Here is a 26812-nt window from a genome sequence, read left to right as displayed (position 1 = left end):
TAAACTTTTAGTAGCGTCCCATCTGCAACACACCTGAATCAAATGAAGGGCTCGTTACCAAACCTCTGTGGAGCTTAATGACATGCTAATAGGGAAATTCAGCCATTGGATTCAGGCGTGTTGGAGAAGAGATGCAACCAAAGGCTGCAGGATAGTAGCTCTCGAGGTCTGGACTTGGGTATTCTAGAACTTGGTGGTATAAAGAAAGAATAATCTTTCACCATTTCTTATTGTAGAATTGATCTACATCATCTAGAATCCTGAGTCTTTTTTATCCTTTATCATCTTCTTCATCCCAGGATGAGCTGAGCTGAAAGGGAGGATTGAAGTCCAAAGACTAAGATGGAACAAGGCTGAGCTTCAGAAGCACATAATAAAGACAATTTTTCAGTCTCCCAGAAGATCTATTTAAAATTATCCTTATATTTCAATCGTTGTGGAAAAACATGTGAATTCTAGATATGCTAAGCAAGCAAGAGAGCTGGTTGAACTTTTCCTGAGCTAAACCTGAATTTAGCATCACATACCTTGTTCCTGCTTTGCCTATAAATCCGTCATGGGCTTCTAACATGTAGACATATAATGAGCGGGAATGTTGTAGAATGAGCATGAATATTCTAAGACATGTAAGAGAAGTAGTTAGCATCTCCAGCAGGTTGTGCAATAGCTAGAAAAATGAAACAATTTTTCAGGACAAGACTTTTCTAAGTAGACACAAATTGAAGAAGCTGTGCTGATAGAGTATCTGGAAGTAAACATGCAGGTGACAGAATGTGTTGATGTGCATCTGTCCTCAAAATTAGCACCATTGTAGGTAGAAATAATGCATTACTCCCCAAGATGGCACGAAAGGCTAGCTCCCAGAATTACAGGAAGTTATGGTATTGCTCTCCAATGATTTTGGCTGGTTTGTCCACACGCTACATTTATAACGTCCCTTCAACATCAAGCAAAACAGAAAATTGGAAGCTTGGAGTCTACAGTGAGAGGAAAATACGAAGCTTGCCCAGCGAATCATTATTCATGTTGATTGTTCTCTGCTTAAGCAGCACTTGGCATTGTTTTCCGCACTGATTAAAGCATCCTTTAAATGGGTATTGCAACAAAAATTTGTGCACATCCAAATAAAAGGGGTTTTTAGTGTGTCAGAGCAATTTGGGTGGAAACAACAGCAGGCCTTCGACTGCTGTGTTGTTTCTGTATTATACTGCTGAGGTCATTTTAAAACTTGGTGCCTGAAAGAAGCAATTTCATTCTAGAACAAGATTTCCTTCTTTCTTTTTTTCTCTTTCAAATATGAACTCGGAAACACACAGGTAGTTTGATATACTGTGTGCTTGAACTTTTTATTGACTATGAATAATATTAAAATAAATCTCGAAGACAACAAAACAATTCACTTGAAGCAGTTTCAACGAAAGCTATTGCTCTCTTTTCTCATCAGCTTCACTTCTATCTAGTATTGTGGGTTTAAAGAAAATCCAACAAACAAGAACTTGGTATCAATATGACAAAAAGCTAAGATTTCTTAGTTGTTTCAAAGCAATAACTAAGAAATCTTAGCAAAAAAAAATCTTAGTTATTTCTTTACATGACCTTTCAAATATAAATAAGCAACAAAGAAATGATCATAAACCAACCCAGTCACCCGACAATCAGGACACATTTCCGTCTTAAATATACACTAATTTCTACATTTCAAGATTCCAAAGAAAGTTGGATCATTGTAGCATCCATCATTTTGTAAGGTTCCCACAACTTGTCACAACAGTAATAATTAAGGACTTTTGGCATTAATTTACAGAAGCATAACTGCATTTTAAGCTTATCTAAAGCATATTTTCCTGTATTTCAAGCAGGCAACATATTCCCAAATCAAAAGAACTACATAAGGATTATGCCAAGTCATTTTTAATGTTGCTATTTTGAACAGATTATGTCAATAGTTGATGGTAGAAGTGACTGTAGAAGAGTCATAGAAAACCAACAGATTTATGCTGCTGAGTCTTTGACAGAGTTGAGTTGAATTAGTGAGGTCATTCATCCCATGAACAAACAAATGGTTCTTATTTAAGAATGAAGAAAGCATATGTATAGTAAAGTTGAAAACAAGTACCTAAAATGCAGATTAAATGATCTCAAATGCTTTGAATATGGAAACCAAAACCAGAAAAATGTAATATAATTTTAAGTAATTATATAGAGAATACCACAAACTATGGGAATATACACATCTATGTTCAGATTTCCTTGCATTTTGCTCAAATGCAGAGAAAGAAAATGTAAAAAAAAAAAAAAAAGAAAAAAAGACAGGATTACAGATTTTGGTTCTATGCAATTTTAACCAGCAAAGTTTATTTATATATAACAACAGTACAAAGTGAATCCTTGGCTTGCAAAATAGGTGTGCTTCATATTTACAATAGGTACACAATAATATATTATAATAACAAAATCAAAGCAAATAAAAACCAAGAGAACAAACTTTTTAAATACTTTAAGTTCTTACAATTTTCACAACACTTTTATAAAACAAGAAGAACAGACAACCATTATTATTATCATCATCAATGCCAGTAATTGCTATTTTACAGTACTCCAGTGTCTAAAAAGGTTTTTTTTTTTATTATGTGTTTAAAATGGAAGGATACTCATTTTATATTGAGAGTAATACATTGATTGGGACTTGAGTTTGTGTGTCTGATGCCATTTAGTGAGCAAACAAGCTGAAAAGATAACAAAATGCTCTGATTTGTGTAAGGAACACCACGATTCACTGGAAGCAGAAAGTTTCACAAAGCATTTTCAGTTGTTCAGCTTCATCTGAAGTGAGGTTCGTGAGCATTTCTAAACATCTCTCACAACTGGCAGTCGAAAGTAATTCTGCACTGCAGAACGGGTATAAAAAAAAATCTCTCTTTTATTAAAATTAAATTAAAATGAGCGTACAACATGGTAACACGAACAAGCAATCACTTCATAACAACAACAACTAAAAAAAAATCTCTGTTCACAATAAAAGGTGCTGCAATTTTAAGACATTTACAAATGGAAGAATTGCCATCAGGCTAAATCATAGCACAGATCGATATGTCAATAGGAACACAAGGCAGAACTAAAGCACGAGTTAAAACGCATGCATAAATATCAGATGAGAAACATCTGGGTTACAAATGTTTTAAGAGAGAAAAATCAAAGCCATTCTTAACCAGTGGGAGCCTAACTTTGTTTATCACACTCCTGTGTTACAGGAGGAGTAGCTCACAGAACAGCTGGAAGGATTCTGTCACAAAATAAAGTTCACTCCTTGGAAAAAGGAAAAAAAGGCATTAAGGTCCCATTAAAACAGAAAGCATTACTCCATATAAGCAATGTGAGGTATGAGGAGGATACAATTCTAGTCGCTGAAATTGGGAAGACACCTTCATCAAAAGGAAGAAGCTTCATGTTCTCTGTGTGTGCTGCGCATGTGTGCACTGCTGTGTACCTAGAGTCGGTTATTAGACCATTAGGGAGCTTGAAAAATTAACATACTGCATTTGCAAATAAATACCAAAACAAACTCAACAAATAAAACGGTGACCTTACCCCTTAATTTTAGTTTGCTATAAATATTTTTGATTTGGGAGATTCTGGGAAATTATCTTCAAGAAATTTGAAAATTGGTATGTTTATATAAACTAACAACTGGTTCAATTTCAGATTGCAATCTCCTTCTTTTCCTCTAATTATGCTGGTATTTAAAAAAAAAAAAAAATTCCAGCAAAAGGCCAGCTATCCTGCGGAGAGTGAAACTGTACCTGTGGCACAGAAGAAAACATGTTCTTCAAGCAAATACACTTTAGTTTTAGGATCAAATGTCAGCACTGAATCATGAATCCTAAATCTGGTGTGATACTAGTTTTTTTTAAGACATCATTCAGTCCAACGTCTGCTTGATATAGGTCCAAAATATGAGATAAGGTCTACCTTGTCTTTTATCAAGTTACAATCACAACCTGTATTTTATTTTAATGTTATGTGATATACCAACACAAAGTAGAATATCTATTCAGCCCGTTTTACTCTGATACCATTAAATAAGGGGCACACACACAAAAAAGCCAGATTCAGAACTTATGAGTGAACCTATTGATAAATTATTAATCTTGCACCACTTTGATGGAAGAGTAGTTAGAGTAGTTCACCCTGTACACACCATTCCCGCAGTAAAACAAGGTGGCGATATCACAATGCTAGACCTCATACTTCATCCAATCAGATTAAGCCATTCTGTGATGAAGAGGGATCAAAAATTGCAGATTGTGTTTGTGCAAAAGTGGAACATGCCACAAAACACTTGCAGAATCATGCAGCGAGTCATGATTCTGCAAATTGAGGAGGGCTGAATGCAAATTTAGAGCACACTATTGCAATTTGTGTTAAAAAAACTCTGAATGCACTACTTTCAGTTGGTATATCAGTTAAAATCTCACTAAATACATTGAAATTTGTGGCTGTAAAGTAACAAAATACATAAAAAATCAAGGATTATCAATACTTTAACAGGGAACTGTCCACTGTTTGTTTATGTGGGATTGCTGATCCCATCAGCAGGTGCATTTTCAAACGAGGCAACACACTCCAACCCCTCGTACTCACTGCTGCCCCCACTGGCATGACACAGCAATTGCACCTCACGCCTCACGTCATCGGACATTTCTTCTCGCCTCTTAGTTTGATGTTTTCTCCTGATCACAGAGCGCACGCAACCGACTCAGATCAAAGAGCGTCTTCAAAGCCAGAGTGGGAAACCAGAGCTAAAGGGGCTCACTCTCTCATTCTACCCCTCCATTGCTTTCTCATTTCTCGGCGCTTCTCTTCAAACGGTTCGGACGAGCCGAGTGCTGGGAGAGGTGCTGCCCGCCTCAGCCTGGCCATAGCCTCTTCACCTCTCCTTTTTAGATCATCTCACTATCCTCAGCTGAGTGCTGGTGCCAGGATTCCTGAAAAAGCGTGCCCTGGTGGAGGACTGGTAAGATCAGGGAACACTAAGCAGGCAGGTATCTAAGGCCACAAAGAAAAGAAGCACCTTTCACCCACCTGGTACATGCGCTCTACACACAAAACTGTACAAACGTATTTTCAAGTACTTGATGTAAACAACAAGCAAACGTGTCTTGGAAGAAAATAAATCAGCATTTCAGAGGATGGAATCTACAGTTTTCAGCCTGATCAGGGACGCTTTCAAACAGGATGAACCATTTTATACATCTGATTTTTGTTTTCACCTTTCGGTTTTTCCTTGCTGCTTATACATCGTACCTTTCAAAACTCGCCAGTCCAGCTTTCTGAGCTTTGAAGTTAATCCAAAACGTGTCCTCTGTAAAGCGTAAACCGATTTTGACACACTAGTAAGCAAGCTGAAACAGTAGGATCTCTTGGCACTTTGTCAAACTGAACCCACACAGAGTTCTTGTGGTCTGGGCAAACACATCGCCATTAGTTGGACGGTATCTTCTACAGTAGCATCTCTACTGACTCATTGGCACTTGATGAAACCAAACTGTTGGAAATGTTTACACACCTGATGCGTGACTTTGGGGATGCTGTGTGAATAAAGTCGATCACGCTCCCCAAATGAGACATTTGTGGGGAATATGATGAAAATCAAAGCACGTAGAAACTGTTTCACCCATCATCTTCTAGCTACTGCTTATCAGACTGCTGACAAATTCTCCTCAAGCAAATCGGAATCAGCGTGATGAATTTCGGCTCTTTCGTAGCAGAATCAACTACAAGTATAAGTGTATCTCACTTAAACTGGTCCAATATTTGTTGCAAAACTTAAAAAGATTTAAAAAGAAAAAAACAACAACATACATTCACATACACTGATTGGCGGCTTAGAACAGCAGAGCGAAGCAGTTCTGTAGCCACTTTACTGCCATCAGCCTCAAGTTTGTTTCATGCATGCTGTTGAAGCTACAACTCCAAAATTAAGATCTACTCGCATTTCCAATGATGAGCAGAAGTTGTTTTGATCTCCTTTCTGATCACATGTAGAGCAGCATTTGTTCATGTACATGTTCTGTGAAGCATCAGTCCAAAAAGGGAAGGAGTGAAATAAGACGCATCTTTACAAGATGGAGTTAGGGATACTCTGTGGATATTTTTCTTTAACTGCAGATGATGATATTCACATTTACAGAGTACAAAAATAAAATCTGAGTAATCTGAATGCACACTGTCCAACATGAGATCGGCCTTTCACCTTCGTTTTTTCTTTTTTTTTTTACATTTTTTCCTCCATTTCTCGCTCAGATGGGGGTTGGGAGGCTAAATCTGTTTCTCCATTTGTCTTCACAGTCTTACACGAGTCTTCCTCAATATGACACACACTCTCATGCACACCCCCACATGTGAACACCCACATGACATGCAATTTCCTGCCAAATCTAGAGAGGATCCTTTGAGGAAAACGAAACCAACAAACTCAATGTCCCTTATGTGTAACATTATTATTTCCAGCTGGAGAGCCTCTGTGTCAGTCTCATCGTGATGGCAGGGGAAAAGAATCGCAAACTAAAGCAGTTGTGTTTGTCCGGCTGTAGATGTACAGAGGTCCCAGGTCCAAACCGTGGTTGAAATTTCCCACGATGAGAGGTAAGTAGTGACCTTTTAAGTAGGTCCATCGGTCCCTTCTCTCCCTTTCATTGCTTTGGCAGCATTCACCTTCAGCTCTCCAAAGACATGGCAGAGATGAGCTGTTCCACCTTGTAGGCCAACCTCTGTTTCCTTGCCTGCTCCTCCTGCTCCAGGGCTGAAACAATCTGCAAAGAACAGGCAGCAATGTGGTAAAAAAAAGAGAAAAACACTGCCTTACCACATTACAACCATAAACTTCCATGTATTTCATATTATAACCACCTAAAAAACTAAATTGAGTTCCCGCCTGTGCATATTAATCCATATTAAGGTCTATTTGGTATTTCAACAATTATATAGTCAGTTAAAGGGACTTTCAGAGGAAGTCCCAAGTGTTGCTGGACCTTAGCTAGAAAAGTATGGTGCGTATTTCTATCAACCTTCTGCCTAAATTGGAACTTTGTAGAATCACCAATAGTAGTTTTACATCTTTTCCAGCTTAGTAAATACAGACTAAATTTTAGCCTGTTGGTTTTTGCAAAATGGAACAAGCTTGTATAAATTTGGTGTGGAATAGAATAGAATATACTTTATTACCTCAATAAGAAAATTTACAAAACATTTGCTATTTTATTTTTGAAGTCTAGTCACAGATTCTTGCTTGGATTAAGGTCAGGACTTTAACACTCTGACTTATACGTTTGCTTTGATTCAATTATAGATCTCATCTCTTATTCTTTCCACAATTTTTTGGATTGAAATAAAAAAAACAAGTTTACAGTTGTAAATGGGAAATTTGCACAAAAAGAAAAAATTTCAAGGGTAAAAATACTTTTGCAAGGCAGTCTATGTGTCATAGCAGAGTCAAGCTTGAATTTATGAGCCCCTATATGGACATCACATGAAAGAACATGTCTTTAAAAAAATTCAGAAATATCATTCCATGTTTTATCTTCTGAGCTCCATCTTTTAAATTTGACATTTGTCAAGCCGGGTTCAAAAGGCAGTCGGACGCGCTCTCCTCTCGACTCTCTAATCTTGTGTCAACTTGTCAGGCTGCATCTCTGTCAGTGTGAGACCACCGTACACAGCAAGCCCTCTTTGTCTGAACACAAACTGAAACACAAATGCTTGTTTTCCCTTTGATATGCAGTCCTGTATTCAAATGCCACAACCTAGTTTAGCACATGGTCTCTGAATAGCAGCAGTTTCTGTTTGCTCTTGTTAACTAGCAGAATGCTGTGCTTTTCTTAATAATTAATATTTCCAACAAAATAATTCATAGAGCCTTTTTCTGCATTATGTTATGTAAATTATTTTTAGGTACATGACATAAAATATGAAAGTTGGGGGGTGGAGCAGAGATGACAATCCATGCTGTGTGTTTATTTTATCTTATTTTATGTTTAGAAGTGTAGAATACCTATTGGTATTCAAATCTTTGACATTTTTTTTTAGCATAAGTGGTATAATCCTACATTGATGATAAAGGAAAAACCGACCCTTTAATTTGAGTATATTTATTCAGAGGAGGGGGGGGAGGCCCATGCTAAGCCATCATTATTTTTGTTTTTTTTTGCTAAATCACCTGTGTCACAAATAATGGCACCCCTGCTGTCGATGCTTTGTAGAACAGAATTTTGCCAATAGGAGAGCACTTAGTCTCATCCTGTGAAATTTCATGAAGTTGGAGCATATGGAGAGGGATCTTTGACCATTTCTGTTTCCACAATTCTGCATTTTTTCTACAGGATTTATGTCAGGCGACTGACCAAAGAAGAAAAGCTGATTATCTGCAAATAAAGACATATTTTCATTCTAAGGATTTTCATACATCTTAAGACAGGGTGCCAATAAGTACAGAAGGCTATTTTTGTTAACCCTGAAAAGAAGTAGATCTTTTATATTTCATCCTCTTTGGTAAATTAATTATGTTTGAGGTGACTGTTTCTATTTTCGTCATTCAAACTTGAATCCTGATGGCCTACAAGTTTCAACATCTCCTGGAGAAGCTGTAAATTTTATCTGCAGTGGCCTTTTTCAGCATCACAGTCCTTTATTTGCTTCCTGATCTGAAGCAGAACAAAGTATCTGTGTGCCCACCTACCATCTTCCACTCATCGGTTTTAAGATCTCTTTAACAGCTCGGTGTAACAGACATAACGTTTTCTCCTCCTTGTCGAGCTTGAGTGAAATCCATTATTAATCTGCATTCCTTTATGCAGGTGAAGCCCTCCTCCCCAAATCCATTTAAGAAGGCTGGTGCTGCTCTGGCCTGGTTATTCTGAGTAAACCAATTAATGTGACTTGATGATGTCTTCTCGCACCAGAGACTGTGGGGGTAGTGGTGCACATGCCGTGGTTTGTGTGTGTGAAAAATAAGCGCATTTGTAAATGTGAGCATCAGACAATGGCAACTGCAGAGGCAGCAAAAGCAAGAGTGTAAGATTCATGAAGAGCAAAGGGGAAGCTGACTGGATAATGAGCAAAAAGTGAAAAGAAAAGGAGGAAGAGAAATAAAGAGAGAGACAATCAGAGATGTAGAGAGGGAGAGGAAGTTGAACATAAAGGTCAGACTGAAGTTTCCCACAGGAGGGGCTGACATTAGAACCAGAATGTCTCCATAAATGCCTTCACATTCCCCTCCTTCTCCTTTTATACGTTTCCTGTGATCTAATAGTGTGTGTGTGATGCCTGTGATTCTACCCGTGAGATCTACACCGTATAGAACGGCTCTAACTCTGCACTAGCAAAACGACAGCACAGCAAGCTGACAGCTTGTAGACACTCACTTTCCGCTCAGGTAAGAATCAGTGCGTTGTTAAGCTCAGGTCTTACCAGACCTCTGGGCTTTGGGAGGAAGCTTACTGACCTCGGTAACCTTTGCTAAAAGCGCCCTGGGTACACCAAGGGCCTGACAATGCAGGACAAATTTGTGGCTTGCTTTCTTTTGGTTCAAATTATACTGACAATCGGCCTGTAATTGGCAGCTGATTTACTGAAGCAGCAGCTTGTTAGACAATCAGTTTGGAGGACTGCCTTCCAAGTTGAATGTGCAACTGAGCGAGAAAATTGTGTAAATAGAAAATGGGAGAATTGTCTGACCTCAACAAAGCAAAAACATTAAGAGGCATATGGACACCTTTTTAAATGTTTATTAAGGCAGTCACTCACTGCCTTATATGGCAGTCAATAACTAGTCATTGGACTAGTTATATAGTAAAACTAGTCCAATATAAAATCTATTAGTTAATTTATTGTGAACAGAAACATAATTTCTTGTTACTAAATAGTAATCACAAATAGTGTTAATTGTTCTACTTTCTGATTTAGTTAAACTAGTTCAGAAATATTTGTCAATAATAATAAAAAGAAACAGTTTATTTGAGGAAGTTTGCCCAAAGAAAGTATATTTGTTACGATGTCATTTTCGGTTGTGGTCTTACTTCTACTAATCCGCTGAGAGAGAAGCTCATTTTTTGCTTAGCGTCTTAGCAGTTTTGCTAACTTTGAAAATGTTTAGCGCACTTAGCTTCTCCTAAATAATTTTTTCTGGATACATTATTTTAATTCTATTTTGCTGTTTTGTAAACTTTCCGTTGAATAGAGTTTTGGTGAAATAACAAACTTAACCTTGTTGAGGTGATATACTATGCTGGTGGGGATCAGCCTGATTGAATCTAGCGCTATAGCATTAGCTTCTCCTAAATACCATGTTGGCATAGCTCTCATGTTTTAGGGGAACTACTGTTTATAATTAGTAGTAGAGGTGCCCAACTATATAGTACTATCCCATTATCTTATAGCTATTTACTAATTTATACTGCTCCACACAAATTGGTCTGTAAATGGTGTGTTTTCTTGTTTGTACCATTTTTTAAAAGTGTCTAAAATGAATTGATCTTTTTTGCTGCCCTACATTTGTACACCCCAAGACAAAAATAAGCCATGAATGAAAATATGTCAAAAATTACATTTATTTATATTTCTTAAAATTTGACTTTTTTTAACCAACTGAATAAATACACTCAAATTAAGGTTGTATATTAAAAAAATGTTATACCACTAGAATAAAATATTTCACATTTTTAGAGCTTTTTACTCTTCTTAACAGGTATGTAAAAGGTGCTGTTTTGTGTTGCCTGTGGTTACTTTGTTCCTAGTGGTAAATATGCATTAAGCAGAAGTCTAATTTATTTAGTCAACAACAGTGCAATATGGAAAATCTGAGTAAATATGAGGAGAATACAGAGCAAACCTCTGTCACCTTAACCGGAAGGTTGCATTGACCTTTCTGAAACACATGTAATGTAAACTCCAGTTAGTCCAAGCGCTTACAAGATAAACACACTTATTTGCCAAAATTATTGACTACTATTAAAAGAAAAACCTCAGAAAAACTATGCTCTCTCTCCAGCTGGAGCATTCAGACCTACCTCCTCACTGTACTTGCTGACATAAGAGTAGATCTCATTGAGAGCGCTGAGCATGTTGAACTCTGTAGAGTGGAGTCTGGCCTGCTCAGCCAAATATGCATTCATGTCCTGATCACTAATAGCCGGCATCCGGGTGATATCAGCGTAGTACCTGGAAATACAGGCAACATGAAACACTTGGAGTCATTCACTGAGTCAATATGATTGTTTGACTGAGGTTTTTATTACTTTATAGTCATATTTTCAAGCCATTACACCACTTGTGCTGACAATTTATGCCTGCTAATATTCACTTGCAGAGTGCTTTTACAGACTTTGTCTGAGAAATATGAAAGAAAAAAAGAGCTTTTTGAATCAATTTCCAAAGATTACCCAGCTTTTTGTGTAAGAGGAGACAAAAAAAAGTATGATTTAGGGTCGATGTTGAAAGTAGTGGTTACACCTACCTTTCTACCCAGCTCTTATAATTAGGGATATCTTTAGCGTAGAGCAGTTTATTAGAAGGCGAGTCTTTGCCCAGCCGGTGCTCTGAAGTCGAGCAGGAATCCATAAAGGTCTGAGCTACCACAGATAGACAGGCGTCCGTGATGCTGCTCTTATGGATGTCAAATACAAACTGAGGGTTCTTGATCACGTTCACCCAGAAACGCAATGGAAGGCTTTAAGATGGAGATGAAAAACATAAGTTAGGGACAGACATGGACCTAACTAGTATCACATCTGTTTCTGTTTGCACAAAAAAAAAAGTCTTACCAGTTGCTTTTCCATGTGTGACGAACGTCTGTGTCGTAAATGCCATGTCTGTCTGCCTGTTCATCTAGGAAGTCAAACATGTATTTGATGGCCAGGGGAAGCGTACTCCCTCGATGAACCGTACTGAACAATGTCTCAAACAGATCATCGACAAACTTTTGGAGAGTGCCCTGTACGAGGCGATAAATAGCATAATATTAAGACTGTGCATAATGCCTTTGTAGTTGAAAAAGTTCAGCCAATATGAATATTTTTGCAATCATCACACATAAAAGTGTCTATGTACAAGTTGGCTGATGTACCTTAGTTGCTAACAAGCGGGTTAGATAAATCTCAGAAACCATCTTGCTGCCTCGATCGCCTTCCTTCTGGTCTCCATGTTCATGATTCTTCACTAAGTGCCAGACCTTTACACCGCTCTCCAGGTCCGGCGTGATCATAGGAGCACGTGACCTGAGGCTGTCTGGACTGCCTGTGTAACGGAACGAAGAATCTGTCCAAGATAAAAAAAAAAAGAAAATTATAGAGTTATAAATAAGAATCCATGAGGTTCAGTAAGAAGTACATGCTGAAATCAAAGGCAATTAATTTCAGACCGTTTTTTTAAAAGCTTTGTTCAGTTTGGAAAGATGTTTAACATAAAACGTAATATTTAACACACAAATTTGATCAGTTTTTGCCGATCCACACACAGTGGAACTGACATACATTGGCTCAAGTCAGAATCATACATGTATCTACATTAAGCTTTAATTAAAGCAGAGGGGTCCTGTAGTGTCAACTTGACATCGCTAAAGACCATTAACTTTTTGACATTACCACGGTTAATAGCAGCTCGTAGTTTCTCCTTTCCTTTGTAAAAGTAATTTGGTTAATAGCAGATCTCTTAACAAGAAGGTACAGCTATTTGGGTGAAAATGTAAGAAGTAACAGTTTATTTTTTTTATAATATTGCAAATTTCTTGTAGGATGCTGAACAAGAGGGAAGTAACTTGTGTAAAATACATTTAAATGTCTTCTGGAGAACATTTTTTGTCAGACAAGACAATTAATTAAACACTTGGTGACAATAACAAGAAGTATTTTAGAACAAGTCGACAGAAAACATCAAGCGTGGTTTTTCCTCAGCCCTTCATGTCAGTAGTACTGATGATATGTGCTATAAAATGTGTTTTCCAGGAGTGACTTGTTGAAAGACATTTAAAGGTATATTATTTGGGGTGTATGGTTGCATTTAAGCAAACAGATTTCACAGAAAATCCCCCCAAAATTCAAACCTTTGTGCCCAAATCCTCAAGAAAAGCTGTTGTTGTCTTTTGCATAATCAGTCCACAAGAATGGTTGAAATAATTCATTAAAAATATTATGACACTCAAGCCCATGAGGAGATTATGTAAATGCTGAGGGAAAACAGGACTTCTATAGCTTTCCTTTGTTCATCATAGCACAACCTAATTTTGCAGGCAGGTTGAAAATAATGCTGCAGATTTACTTCCTGTGATTATTCACTGTTTGATTTTTCTGTCTCTGTCATAAATTATGTGATAATTATCATCTTTTATCTTCTTCATCTACTTATATAATCCTTGGCTCGTGAGGGTTGTGCCTGGCTTCACTTAAAAGGCCTCATGATTGGCTTTTCCCCAAATGCCATTTTTAAAATAAAAACCTCCATCACACGCTCACCAATGCATCAAACGATCCCTGATTTGGAAAACACCGTCCTTCACCAATGCATCACCCTCATCATGCATCCTTCAACCTCACATTCTCACTCCGAATGATGCCGGTTTTACTTTCACTAATTAGTCGGCATCTACTCCAGGCAGCAGCGTCTCTAGAGGTTCAGGATCTGAGGATCCCGTTTGAGGATTTCTCTCACCTGGCTTCAAAGGCCGAGTGGAACAAAAAAGCATTAGCTGCCATTTAAGCCCCCTATACCTTTCAAATAAGACCCTACTGCACCCCTTCGGTGTCCACTGGGGATGGAGAAGGTTGAATGCATGCGCCGGGTGGATTGGGATCCCAAATCCGATCTTAATCCAGTCACTGGCTTTTACTTCTCCTCTGTTCCCTTATGCTCTGTGTCTTCCCTATTTCTGCAGCCGTTTTCCGAGTTGATCAGTTGTACTTGTGGCACAATGTGAGTCAAGATACTAAACTCTGAAAATTGCATTAGTTTGAATCCATCTTCTTCTGTGCCAAACGAGGATTAATGAAGGTCGGGCTAATGCCAGCAAATTGACTCTCTATCCAGCTTTGCTGGTAATAAGAAAGAGAACAATCTTTTAAGCAACCTTTACTATGATAACTATCATTTCCTTGTAATGATACCCTCTAACTTTAATGTTTTATTTCAAAGAAAACTACTGAATGCTAAGTAGTGTTTCTAAAGGTCAATTTAGATGAGGTCTGTTAATATCTCCTCACTTTATTTTACACTAAATACTCTAAGTAGATATATTGTTCAACCCAGAGTTCACAGGCACACACACTCCGTGTTTTCTGTAAATAAGTTTAATTGCATGGAGGAATGAGGGTGTTCTTAGCTTGTTTTCAGTGTTAGGCAGTTTAAAGGCAGACTTTAGCTCTTTTTCCCCAGTCCTCATAATTGGCTCTGCTCGCTTATCTTTTCTCTGTTTGTGTGAAGCATCATTCACACAGAATAATTAGCAATCATGAGTTGCCTGGTGCTGGTGCTGCGTCACTCTGGCAATGGACCAAAATTTGGCACTAAACAGCCCAAAGTAAGTCACACATCTGACAGTCTGTGAATACATGTAGCAACTGTAGCAAATGATGTGCTGTGATGTGTGTCATCGATGTTAAAGATTTGGTGAGTTCAAGACCCAATAAAAGGCAAAAAAGAAGACTACAGCACCTTATTATACACTATATTGACAGCAATTTTGCAAATAAAGGAAAAAGTCTCTTGATCTTTTCTTGTTTGAAAAGGAAAGCATCAATGATTACCCAGATGAAGTCATGCTCCAATTGGACACAATTAGATGTTTTCATTATTAAAAATCTGTAAATCACTTAAAAAATATACTGAAATTCAGAGAAACTGTGGTTAAACAGTAACAAGTTATTATTGCAGATCACTGGATTGTAATCCCAATAATCAGTAAATTTTATCTCTTTGAATTTTTTTTTTGAAAGTTTGTTACACTTAAACCTTTCCGTGGAGTTTGGACCAACTTTATGTATTTTTTGAAACAAAGTCACTAAGTTAGTTTCATTGCACAGCAGCCTTTTAACTTCTCTCCCACTGAAACTCGGCAAGACATTGATTATTGTAGTTCCATCCCCTTATTACATTTTCACAAAGTTTGAATTGACTTTACAAAGTCAATTTAAAGTATTGAAGCCATTATAAAAAACACTAAGATAAATGCTACATTGCTAGAATTTATTCACATACTGGACTTTGCTGTTTTAAAGGGGAACTTTAAGTATTTTTTGAAACAGATCTTCTAGAATCTACAGTAGATCTTCTTTCTAGATCAGTGACTTTCCACTGTTCTGCATGTTTTCGATGTTTCCCTGGGTCCACACACCTGACATAATGAGTTATCATCAGGCTTCTGCATCACTTAATGACATGCTAAGGAGGTGATCATTCATTTGATTCAGGTGTGCTGAAGCAGGGAAAACTCTAAAACATGAAGGACAGGCAGTTTATAAGCACGAGGTTGAAAACCACATCTGAAGGAGCAATCCTCCTGGAATAGGAAATAAAAATTTAAACAAACAGCTCTGTTATAACTTATGATTGGAAATGGACACAAATGAGTGTCGGGAGAAACTAAATTCCCGGGAAAACACAGTCCTGGGTGTTAAGTCAAATAGCATCTACAAGCATGTTACCAGTATGCTACCCTGAACTTGTATCTCTTGAAACTTAGTTATTCCAGACTTGGTTGTAACTGCAGTGGAAATGGAAGAGGGTAAACGGCCACCAGTTCCTGAAGTGCAAACACAACTTACTTTATAATAATGAAAAACAAACACACTACAGCTCTCATTCTCTCTTTTATATATTTTATTTTTTTCTCTCTTTTTATTCTAGATCATTAGCAGTTTGAACCTCAAAAGAAATGTAAACAATTTCATAATTACCCATGTTGTATGTGTCTCATTTTACAATGAATGTGGAACCAATGTGTGCTGACTCACCATATCTGCTGATGGAGGTACGGGTTATGCTCGCTGAAGAAGGAATGTTATATGATGAGGTTTGCTTGGGGACCAAAGCTACCACACTGCGATCAGAGACCTGCATGAGGAGACAAGTAGAACTCTACATTTCACTCCTGAATGCATATCTGCAATTTGTCACATTCTGAAGAAATGTCATGCTTTACTCAAACAAAATAACAGGTGTATGCATGTATACAGTGTTTTCTGATAAATAATTCAGACTATGAAGATCAGAAGTAAACAATTCTTTTAACAAAGACTCAAACACCTTCATGTTGCTCCCTGTTGTTCTGCACCACAACCCTGTAGCTTTTCCCAAGCTGAGCAAAGTGCTGCAGCTGCATGACAGTTGTACTCAACATGTCTGTCATTGTCATTTTCAATACTTTCAGAAACATTACAGAGATAAGGTAAGCTTTGGCGCTTGTAGATTATGCAAAGAGAGGGAATGGTTGATGGAAAAGAAGGCTCAGTGTCTCTGTTGGTGTATCTGCACCCTTACCATAAATGGTTGGTCCTAGTAACAACAAAACATCTCTGAGTACTAGTCAAAAAAGATTATAGGACAAGGCGATAACATTTGAGAATGATGCTCAGTTTAATCCTTTTCCCTTTGTGAATTATATTTCAGACTTTTGCCCCGTGTGTTCAGCTCCAGTTATTATCGCTGGAAAACTGTAGGTAGAACACACAGCGCCCTACAACACAAAAAATGTCTTTAAAATTAGCTTCAAGACTTGATTGTCATATGAGATCATTTATCAGTTTAATTAATGAATGCTACTGCTGCTAGCAGACCAAAACATCTCTGCATGAGAGAGCCAAAACACAGCAAACAACTCGCAGTTCTTCAGTGAGAACCAAAAACAACAAAAGAGCTTGTTGGCTGGCATTTGCAGCTTACCCCGAGGAGGGAATTCTGCTTCAGACCCAGCAAAGACAAACTGATGAGCCTCCAGTAGAGAAATAAACAAAAGGCAAATAAATGCCAGGCTCCTAAAGGCACACCTTAGAGAAACAACAGAATAAAAGCAAAAACATTTTCCCTTATATCTCTTAGCAGGAATAAGTTATTTTTGCATTTCGGTTTGGAAAATATCACACTGCATATTGTTCATATTGTATGAAGCCTAAGCTGGGTTGCTCCATTCCTCCCTCCCTCTAAACCTTACATTCTTTCTCAGCTGATCTCGCCTCTGCCGCTAGTTTCAGTGAAGTTTCTCAAAGTACAAAGGAAATACCAAATCTCTAATGAGTGAAACAGGTGTTCTTTAATCAGAAGTGAAACATTGTCTGCTTTTAACAATATTGCTATGTAATTAATTCAAACCATGATATCCTGAGGCCTAATTTAATACATTAACAGTTAGCAATCATCTTTTTAATCTAACTTGTAACAAACTAGTGATAAAGGATCTGGAAAAAAATAAGGTCCAAAATAAAAATGATTTTTAAAAAAACAAGATGTGACATAATGTTCAATAACAGCATTTTTGGAATATTGTAGTAAAACCCTGTGATCAAATTATCCCTCAATAAAATACAGTGCAATCTATACAGTTTGTGGACTTTTCTCCTCACTTTCTTACTTCCACTGTTTCTTGTCAGATTCTGCTCACCTTAACTTAATTTCTACATCCTCTCTATCCCATAGCCTGGCCCAATTGGCTGACAGTGCATAGACCAGCTCTCACACACCATCAGGGTACACTTCCATGAAGTTTTCACTGCTATTCCTGTGATACATTTTCTCCAGGGAGCATGAAATAGCTTCTCAGTACCCCCTTTCCTTTTTACATCTGCCTCCATCTCTCCGTCTCTCTCTTTCTTTATGCTTTTTATGGCTGAAAGAGAAGCGAGAGCAGAGATGGCTCCTTGTGATAGGAGTAAATGATTGAAGGCGTGCAGATTCGCCCTTCAGGGATAATCCAGTGTGGGGCTGATAGTGGGCAGGTGTGATAAGGGCTGTGGACCCCGCCTGTGATAAGACCTTCCATTAGACACTGGTGAGTCGGACAGGCAGCTGAGTGTGGTCATCTTCTACCTTTCTTCCTTCCCTCCTGCATTCTCTTAGATCATGATGCCTATCAGAGGAATCGCAGCTGCCCAGTAGCTTGGAAATAAACTCTGCATGTGTGCAGCTTCTGTAAAAACTAGAGGAGGGGAGGGGAAGTCTGAAGACAGTCATCAAAAAAGAAAAAGTACTCAAGATTTATTTTATTTTCGACTTAAGGTGGAGTTTGGACATGGGAAACATGTAATTTTTTGGGACTGTGTCTGCAACAGTTGCTTTTAGGGATATGACTCAGAGTGCAGCAACATTAACCAACATGAACTTATTTTCATTTCACATCCTGAGACCATAGTTCTCTTTCTGATTAAAGGCTTATATTTTAACCAAATTGAAAACAGATTCGAGACAACTATAGTGTTAGATTGAGAAACACAGCAATGAGCAAGTTTGTGTTGTCTGTTTTGCTTTTCAAAGAGCCCAAAATGCCCTGAGATCAGTTTCTCTGCAGAGTTACAGGAGTCATCAGTCTGCTCTTCATCTTCCTCTGGAACAAACAAGTCGGCACTCAAATCACCAGACTAAACACCAGCTAAACCAAAACATTATGGTTATGATTAGTATTTATATTGCATAGATAAATACATAAAGATGAAAACCTCTAACAAGAGGTTTTCCAGACTAAGCTTGGATTTTGCCTTCTGAATTTTTCTAGAGTTTCTTGTGTTCTGTTGTTGTGTTCTACAAAATCTCTATTTTGTAGAATCAATTTCTTAGTCACACCTGTCCTGGATTTGAGTTCACCGTCTGTTCTCCACATTCATTAGCCCTCTGTGTATTAGTCCATTCCTTTGTAGGTTGCCTTAGAGTATTCTCTTTGAGGTTTAGCAGTTTAATGTTCTTTGTAAAAAGTTATTTTAAAGGTACAAAACATGTAGAATTTTTACAACGTGACGGCTACAAGTGCCAACTAATGGAGTTGACAAAGCTATAAGATTAATCTGCTTTGATCTTCAAGAAAAAGGCAGTTTGCTCATACGACAGTAAGCGCAATAGTTAAAATCTAAATTAAAACAAACAGAGGAGAATTAATTCTTCAAAGCAGAGGTCAATGCTGATCTAATGTTATTCATACAGATGTGAGTATCTTTTGGCATCATGCTTACTGCCCAACTACCACTACAGCAAGTTAAATTGTTTCAAGACAGCATTCCAGTGAAAGAAGATTTATTTATCTTAGCTCTGCTGTTTATCCGAGGATTGCCACAGATGTATGAGCTACAAGTCTGAACACACATTGTGTGCATATTTGAAAAAAATTCAATATGCGTCTATCTTTATCCAGGCAGGAAACAAATACAGAAACAGAGAGAAAGCTGTTGTAGAAATCAGAGTCTGGTCCCCTGACTATGAATACAAAAGTGATGAATAAAGATTGTGAACTCGTTCTCAGTTTGTGCATTTAAGTTTTTCATTTTAGCGTAGTGGAAAGGTGCGCATTTCCATATCCAGGCTGTGTAAACCATTATTTCCAATGTAACAGTGTAAACAGCCAATGGCATTTCCTAGGTGGCTGTGAGACCTATGAATTTTAATGCCTTCGTCTAGTCCCTGTGTTTCAGCTATGGGAGAATTAGCAAATACTCAGGGTGATGCTCAGACTCACTCTGCATATTTCACTATTTCCCTTTTTACCTCTTCTTCCATTACATTCTTCAAGCTTTCCCACTCTCTCTTGGGCTTAATGAGATGATCCCCTTTGTTTTGTTTTTTTATCCAGAGACACATGTGTTGTCACAGCTGCCAGTTCGGCACCATGGTGTGTGACACAAACACACAAGCTCGCACAAGGGGGCTATTGCCAACTCATCCAAATAGTAATGATGCAAAAACATCTCTCCTTCCAACTCTGATCTCTTCCAGCACCAACTGTCCTTTTCCTCTCTTCCTCCTGCCACTATTTTGCTCTGCAGCCCATCTCTATCTTCTCTGTAGTGATGCGGTGTTGGGTCTTACGGTGGGTTTTATGAAGAGACCCTCAGATCCATGATCAATAGCAGTCTTGTGATCTGCAATTGAGCCAGGAAATAAGTGAAGTGGCCACATGCGTGTTCTGTAGTGTCTCCCTTGGCTAACGATGGCAGACAGACTGCAAGGCAAAGAAGTGCAAAAAAACAACAGAGGAGCCCATTATGTGGTAGGAGCAAACACACTGAGCTGCTTCACCAAGGGGAAACACAGAAGAGACCTAGACGAGGTGCTTAAAGGGGAAACTGTCACTGTTCAGCAGAGATACAACACGTCGGGGTACTGAACCCCTGATTTCAAGCCAGACGCTACGGTTTTAATGGGAGTCAATGAAACTTTGGTGTTCAAAGCAACAAAATGCTCAGATATCCTAGAAATTATGACAAGCCATCATTCGGTGTTGTTTCTGGTCTCTGATTAGCAGAGTTGATGTAATGAGACGACAGTATGTCAAATCAGGTTCAGTTTTGATTTTTTGTGCTGAAGTGGCAGCAAGGAGACCAAAGTTCATATCAGAAATTATATAAAACCCTTATTGAATTTCCAGAATGCTTATTATTATTGTGCTTTCAGTGAAAAAAAGTTTTACAGACATTTTTACTTTTCTAAAATTAAGCATCCCTAAATTTTACATGTCATTTATAAACACCAAATAAACTACTAATGATGACAACAACAATTATTATTATTATTAATAATAATAACAATAATAATAATAGAAATAAAAAGTCAACTAACAATTTTAACAGTTTCCATGTATCTATCCAGAATTAAAACCTACTTTGCTGAGGTAATTTATCCACTGCACCAGGTACAGGTAGAAGTTTAAGTCTGGTTCCATCACCGAAAGATTTTCTACATAATCTTCATGAAAGACTTCATTGAATTGTTTTCCTTGTCTGCCAAAATGCTCAGGTACATAAAATGTACAAAACACAACAGCTTGCTGCTATTGCACCCCAGAAGTTTCACTGTCTTCCATTCAAATCCGAGTGTCTGTTTTCCCTCAAAAAGGGTTGTGAAGGTGTGAGAGAAAAGGAAGCGATGTTGAATCTATTTGGAGTGAGGTGAAATGTTTAAGAAGTGAAGTGTAAATGAGGCCAAAGTCAAAAAAAGTAACAGTAAAGGCAGAAAGGAGGGTGAAAAGACAAAGGGGCCACAGAACCTGCATGGTGCCAAGTCCTGTGTGAAGGACGCTATGATGTGTCCCGTCTTCTAATGACTCCCACATCTGCTAAGTTACTCCCACTGCTCCTGAGGGGCAGGAGTTCACAGCAGCTCCCTGTTGTGAGGGCTTCAGTTTTGCCACCTCATTCCTTTTTACTAGCGTCTCCAGGCTGCGCAGTATTGATCTGCGATTCTAACCAAAGCTGCCACAGCCTCTGCTCCTTCCGCAGGTAACCTTGAATCAAAGCTCATGCAGTCTTTAGACAGATGGCACCCTTCGGCCAAGTAATGAGGGACGGCTGAGCGGACGCTGCAAAAGATTCATGACCTGTGGAGATGACCAGCTTCCCATCTCCTTTGCCTGTTTCCGTCTTTATTTCCTTTCCTTTTTTTAATGCGTCTTTCGAGCATCTGCCAACTTCCACTTTAGCTTTTCGTCGTTCATCTGCCGTAAATTCCACTGAAAAATCTCTTCTTGTTCTCAGCTTTCCTCCTCTTTAGCTCACTACTCTTCTGTCTATTAAACAGGGGGCGGAAGATGAACTTGTGCCCCCAAAGGAGGACAAATTGTTACTGGTGCAGAGATGGAGTGAGAAAGAGGGGAAAGTAAAGAGACGCCTTGCTTCTGTCGCCTCATCTTTCCAGGGAGGCGGGAGAAATGTCAGCTGTGATGCGGAGAATTCACCTCTCCTGCCACCTGTACAGTAATTGTCCTCTATTCTGTGAGTCACTCAGAGTGTACCAGCTATGAGCATGCAAATGAGAGACTGAAAATTGAGCTGCCTTAAAGTCAAGAGCAGAAAATATCAAAGTTTGCTAGTGTGGGTGAAACAATTTCCATAATAAAACCCAATGCAAAAGTTGGACACAAATTAGGGTTTTCTTGACAAAAAGAAGTTTCGGAGTCAATTAGGAGAAAAAAAACACCAAACTTAGTAAGTACCTACCTGGTAGTGCAGGAGTGTGTTGAGTCTTTTCCAGTCATTTTCAATCTTAGTGGTGATGTCTTCATCCTGCAGCACCACACGAGCCATTCGACCCTGACGCCACTCTGATGACAAAAACACACAAGCAGAAACATAATAAGTGAAACATGAAAATAAAAACATCAGCTCCTTTGTGGTTCAGTCCTGAATTAGTTTTTCTTGTCATAGAAAAAAATTATTTCAAGTACTGTCTATATGATTTTTAGTCAGATTTTTCTGCTTGTAAAACACACATTTATCTTCCATCTTAGGAAGATAAATCTTCCATCTTCTTCCATCTTGCTCCAGGTAGCAAACTTCACGACTCCTCTTTTTCACTCTCTCTGAGTTCTGCGACATTAACCGAACTCTACAACACTTCTCCTCCCTCATCCTCGGGCCACAGTTCTACAAGGCGGGAGGACCGACAACCTCTTTGCCTCTACTTATGTTCTTGGGGTTGTTCCAGCTGGCTCCAGGTGAAGGCAACTTCTGCCTTCCAATAAGGCTTTAGCTACCTAAAAAACTCTCACCGACCAAAAAGTTAGCCAAAAAGAAAAGGAAAAAAATATTTAGTATTTCTGCTTATTGATCTTCACCTGATGTCACAGTGGGATGATCATAGGGGTTGCCAGTAAATGTCTAAATGATGACACCTGGCACAACAAAAAGCTAATTTTGGGGTGATTTGTTTGCTTAAGTAAACAACATGTTGGACAAGTGACTGGAAAAATTCAGATGTGGATTCTGAATCATTTTCATTCAGCCGGAGCATGAACATAATATATGGAACTTTGATAAAGTTTCTGCTACAAACAGTTTGGTCTCATATGTTTGTTAGAATATTAGTCTGATGATCTATGTGTCAAGATGGAAGATAACATGAATGCAGAGGCTGAAACCAGTTTGTTTATTTCAATTTCACTTATAACTAGACTTAATTATTAAACCTTAATAAATAAAGTGCCAGTGCATAAAGACTCAACACCTGGTGTTTTTCCTACAGCCATATAGAATAAATATAAAACTCTGAAGAACAAATATAAATCAAAACCACAGAGAAAATCATAAATAATCACAATCAGGGAATTAGCCACCATTAGCAGTACTCTCTTCAGGAGACTAACTCCTGTAACAATGTCTTTGAGTTCTGTAGATGGTTTGCAGAAGTTTGTTGGCTGTAAAAAAAATATTGTTCAGTTAAATTCAGATTTAGGACAAGCTACCTAAACATACTGTCTCATTGAAGGTGGGCTATATGTTGTGTATGTTTAGTTGATTTCAAGTGTGTTTTTGGGTATTCAGATGTGTGAAATCGCATCTATTTTATTAGAAATCTTGGTCATTGGCAGTTCAACCAAAAACGTTATCCTAAAATAATAAAAATATCAGCTGACGGATCAAAGTTTTAAACAAGGCTGAACAGAACCACTTAAAAGGAGACATAATTTTGTTGAAAAATGTTGAGACACAGCTCCACATGCACACAAATGAGTAGATATCTGCAGGATTCCTGTGTATCCTCAGACAGAGATTGATATGCATTTTAATTTAACATTCCACAAGAACATTTGAAAGATGCATATTTAGGCTGCCTGCACACTTTAATTGGTGCAAGTATCACAAATGCAGCAGCAGAGCTATCACTGTGGGGAAGAAAGGAAAATCAGATTGAAAAGGAAGCTCTGAGAAAATTACTTCCTTTCAAAAGCAAGCAGAAAAGGAACCATATGTAACAGGTAAAAACACCAAGCAGCACTGGTGGAGGGCAGTGACTCAGGCATCATTGTGCAGTAATAAAATAATAATAAGGGTAGTCACAGAGAGGCGGATAACCAATGTAGACCTCATACTGGGAATGATCATTGATTTTCCCCTTGTTGACCGGGTTGTTATTGCTGCGTGTCTCATCCAGATGACCACATGATGCCTCTGCCTGGCACAACATGGCCTCAAACCTTCTGAACCACCCACAAATCTGTGTTTTAAAGAGAATTGTACACCTGCAGACAGTCTCACACAGATGCAATCACTTTCAAGCAATAATGCGATGGGAGTGTTGTAAAGACACAGATGCGTGCTCATTTGAAATAAGCATGCGACTTGGGGGGTTTATTGTTATCCACACTTATGTGAAGTTAAAAGAAAATTTGGCGAGGGACAGACTGATGGGAGGCGATGCACGGACAGCAAAGGATGGCAGTGGCAGACTGTGTGGGAGTGGAATTTAGTTTGAGGCGGCTGAGCCAGACGGTCAGCTCTTACCTGCGTCGGCCACGTCCAAGATGTAAAAACATGCATCATCAGACGCAATTCTCTATTTAAATCTTTTGAGGCTTGTTGGCACCGGCAGGTGTGGAAAACATGCCAGTCAGTTTCATCGAAGCAGCACACTGAGGCTGGTTGGGAGACTGGAGCACAGCTTTATCGCACTGATTATCTATCCACCATGCTCGGGTGTTCTCTTACTAATACATGGATTTGTAGGTGTGAAGGACTCTACACCTGTCTGCTGGATCTGTGTGTCTTCGAATTTTGTGTTCAGTGTGTTTGGCTCTTTACCCAAGTCCATATCGACGGCTCGCGGCCGCTGAGAATAGGGCATGTTCTTGTAAACAGCATCAAGTATCTTCTCCTTCACTTGTGTGATTGTGTCACAGTTCAACACCTTCACGGGAATCTCCGGACTGTTTTCGTTGTCTGGGTTTACACAGTTTAGGATCTGGATTATGAAAAAGGGAAGAACAGAGAGGGAGAGAAAGAGTGAAACAACACAAGAGGGGAGGAGGAAAAGCTGGTTCCTGACTGGACGCGGGTCCAGCTTGTGGCTTTTCCCTCATTAGAGTCTCTTTGGATCGTAGCAGGAGCTTTGAGAAACCATTTCCGCTCTTACTGGCATCCCAAAATCTAATTTCACACCTTCGGCGGGACACCAATTTCCAGCACTGCCGGGGCATTAGCACATAATGAGCCAAATTCCCAGTCAGAGCAATCAGAGCATTGTCATGTCACATGCTGGTTGTGTGAGAGGTTTCCTTTTTCTATCTGTTCATGATAGAACGTGAGGAGAGGTTTGTTTGGTTTGTTCCAGTCTATAACCACCTACCCTGATGTTGGACCAACATGGCTTCCTGTGGGACTAATGCTTAATTTTCCTCCCAAGGTAGTGCAGTGAAACACAGCTACACTGCTCTACAAAGGCATTCATGCCCTTTGAACCTTCTTACGCTAAAGGATAAAAAATTTTGATGCATTGTATTTAGTGTATCTGGATTAGAATTGCAGTTTTGCCAAATACCCCAAGTTAGTTAGATTAGATGGAAAGTGTCTATGAGAATCAACTTTTAAGTCATGCCAAAGATTTTTTATTTGTTTTAAGTCTGGACTAGGATTATTAGGAGGTAAATGTCACACAGGTTCTACAGGCTTTAGTCCAGGATTTCCCTGCTTTGAGTTCTATCCATCTTTACAGAAAAACTGACCAGCTCCTCTGTATAAGATGATTTGTGCAGTGCATGACAAATAGTTGTCAATAGATTCTCTCAACTCAGGTGTGGTTTGCTGCAGCTCCGGTCACAATCAGATTAATTCTCTGTTTGTCTTGTTTGTTAGTTTTGGGTAAACATTCATGTCTGGATAGGTTTCTAGATGTGCTAAACTCTATTTTCAGATGAAGAACCGAAATGTGCTTCTTGCAATGCATAAAGTGTGGGAACAATCAATCAAGTTTATTTAAAGTAGATTTAAATTACATTTAAAATTTGTAACCTGATAAAAATGTTTTTTTATTTATCATTGTTATTATTCTCTTCTTTTGAAGAAGCTTGATAATTTGTCTGTATTGTAACCTAATGTATTGTATTTATATTGATTGAGGGATTACAGATGAAAACTAGCCTTTATATTCAACTCTAGCATATTATGTAGATGTGCTTTGTCCCTTTTGAAATAAACAAACAACAATATATACTCTCCAATGTCATCTTAAAAATTGAAAATGTGAAATAAGTAAAAGAAAACCTGATGCAGTCAGCGGTGGGCCACTACTTAAAACAAAAGAAACACTTGAGTCCGTGTGTGTACGTGTCAGCCTGGCAGCATCATGTTTGTCCATGTCTGCAAGCCTTTGTGCAAACTTCTGCTGTGTCTGCTGGTGTGTGACGTACCAGGGTTTTGTACTCGATCTGCTGGCGGATGAGCTTGTCTTCGCTCAGGGAGTAGCGGGCCTCTCCGGTGATGGCGTCAATGGGCCCCTTTTCCATCTGCTGCTTGATGGCGCAGTACAGCATGAACAGCGGCTCCCCTGCACACTCCTGTGAACACCAACGCGCGCACGCAGACAGACAAACCCACAGGTTCACACATGACAGAGCACCCCGGCCTGAAAAAAAGAAACCTCACCAGACTGAAAACACAAACTGCATAATCACATCTTTAATCTGGAGGCTTTATTAAAAAGATACAAAGAATGGATTTGCATGTGCATATATAAACACCTCCGCACATTTGTTGGTGCACTGACCTTGAGGAATTTGTGAAGGAGGAAGGCGAACCAGTTTGTGAGCATCTTCTCAGCAACCGACTCTGTTCTGAAATTACATGAATCAAAATAAAATGTAATT

At 38.6% G+C, this 26812-nt stretch overlaps 1 protein-coding gene across 1 annotated transcript in view; it reads right to left on the bottom strand.

Annotated features, from left to right (window-relative positions):
- Positions 1 to 2322: 2322 nt before the first annotated feature.
- Positions 2323 to 26812, bottom strand: part of plxna2 (plexin A2) — a 217677-nt gene continuing 193187 nt past the window's right edge. The window contains exons 23-32 of the mRNA XM_032557615.1: positions 26713 to 26779; positions 26357 to 26503; positions 24753 to 24912; positions 22173 to 22276; positions 15996 to 16095; positions 12119 to 12309; positions 11817 to 11986; positions 11510 to 11722; positions 11064 to 11214; positions 2323 to 6812 (exon numbers count right to left, since the gene is read on the bottom strand). Of these exons, the coding sequence (XP_032413506.1) occupies positions 6717 to 6812; positions 11064 to 11214; positions 11510 to 11722; positions 11817 to 11986; positions 12119 to 12309; positions 15996 to 16095; positions 22173 to 22276; positions 24753 to 24912; positions 26357 to 26503; positions 26713 to 26779 (1399 nt within the window). The 3' untranslated portion in view covers positions 2323 to 6716. The remainder of the gene's footprint in view (positions 6813 to 11063; positions 11215 to 11509; positions 11723 to 11816; positions 11987 to 12118; positions 12310 to 15995; positions 16096 to 22172; positions 22277 to 24752; positions 24913 to 26356; positions 26504 to 26712; positions 26780 to 26812) is intronic.

Source organism: Xiphophorus hellerii, chromosome 1, assembly GCF_003331165.1.
Source record: "Xiphophorus hellerii strain 12219 chromosome 1, Xiphophorus_hellerii-4.1, whole genome shotgun sequence".
Classification (NCBI taxonomy): domain Eukaryota; kingdom Metazoa; phylum Chordata; class Actinopteri; order Cyprinodontiformes; family Poeciliidae; genus Xiphophorus; species Xiphophorus hellerii.
Note: the sequence above shows the minus strand (reverse complement) of the source record. Positions and strands in the feature narration are given on the sequence as shown.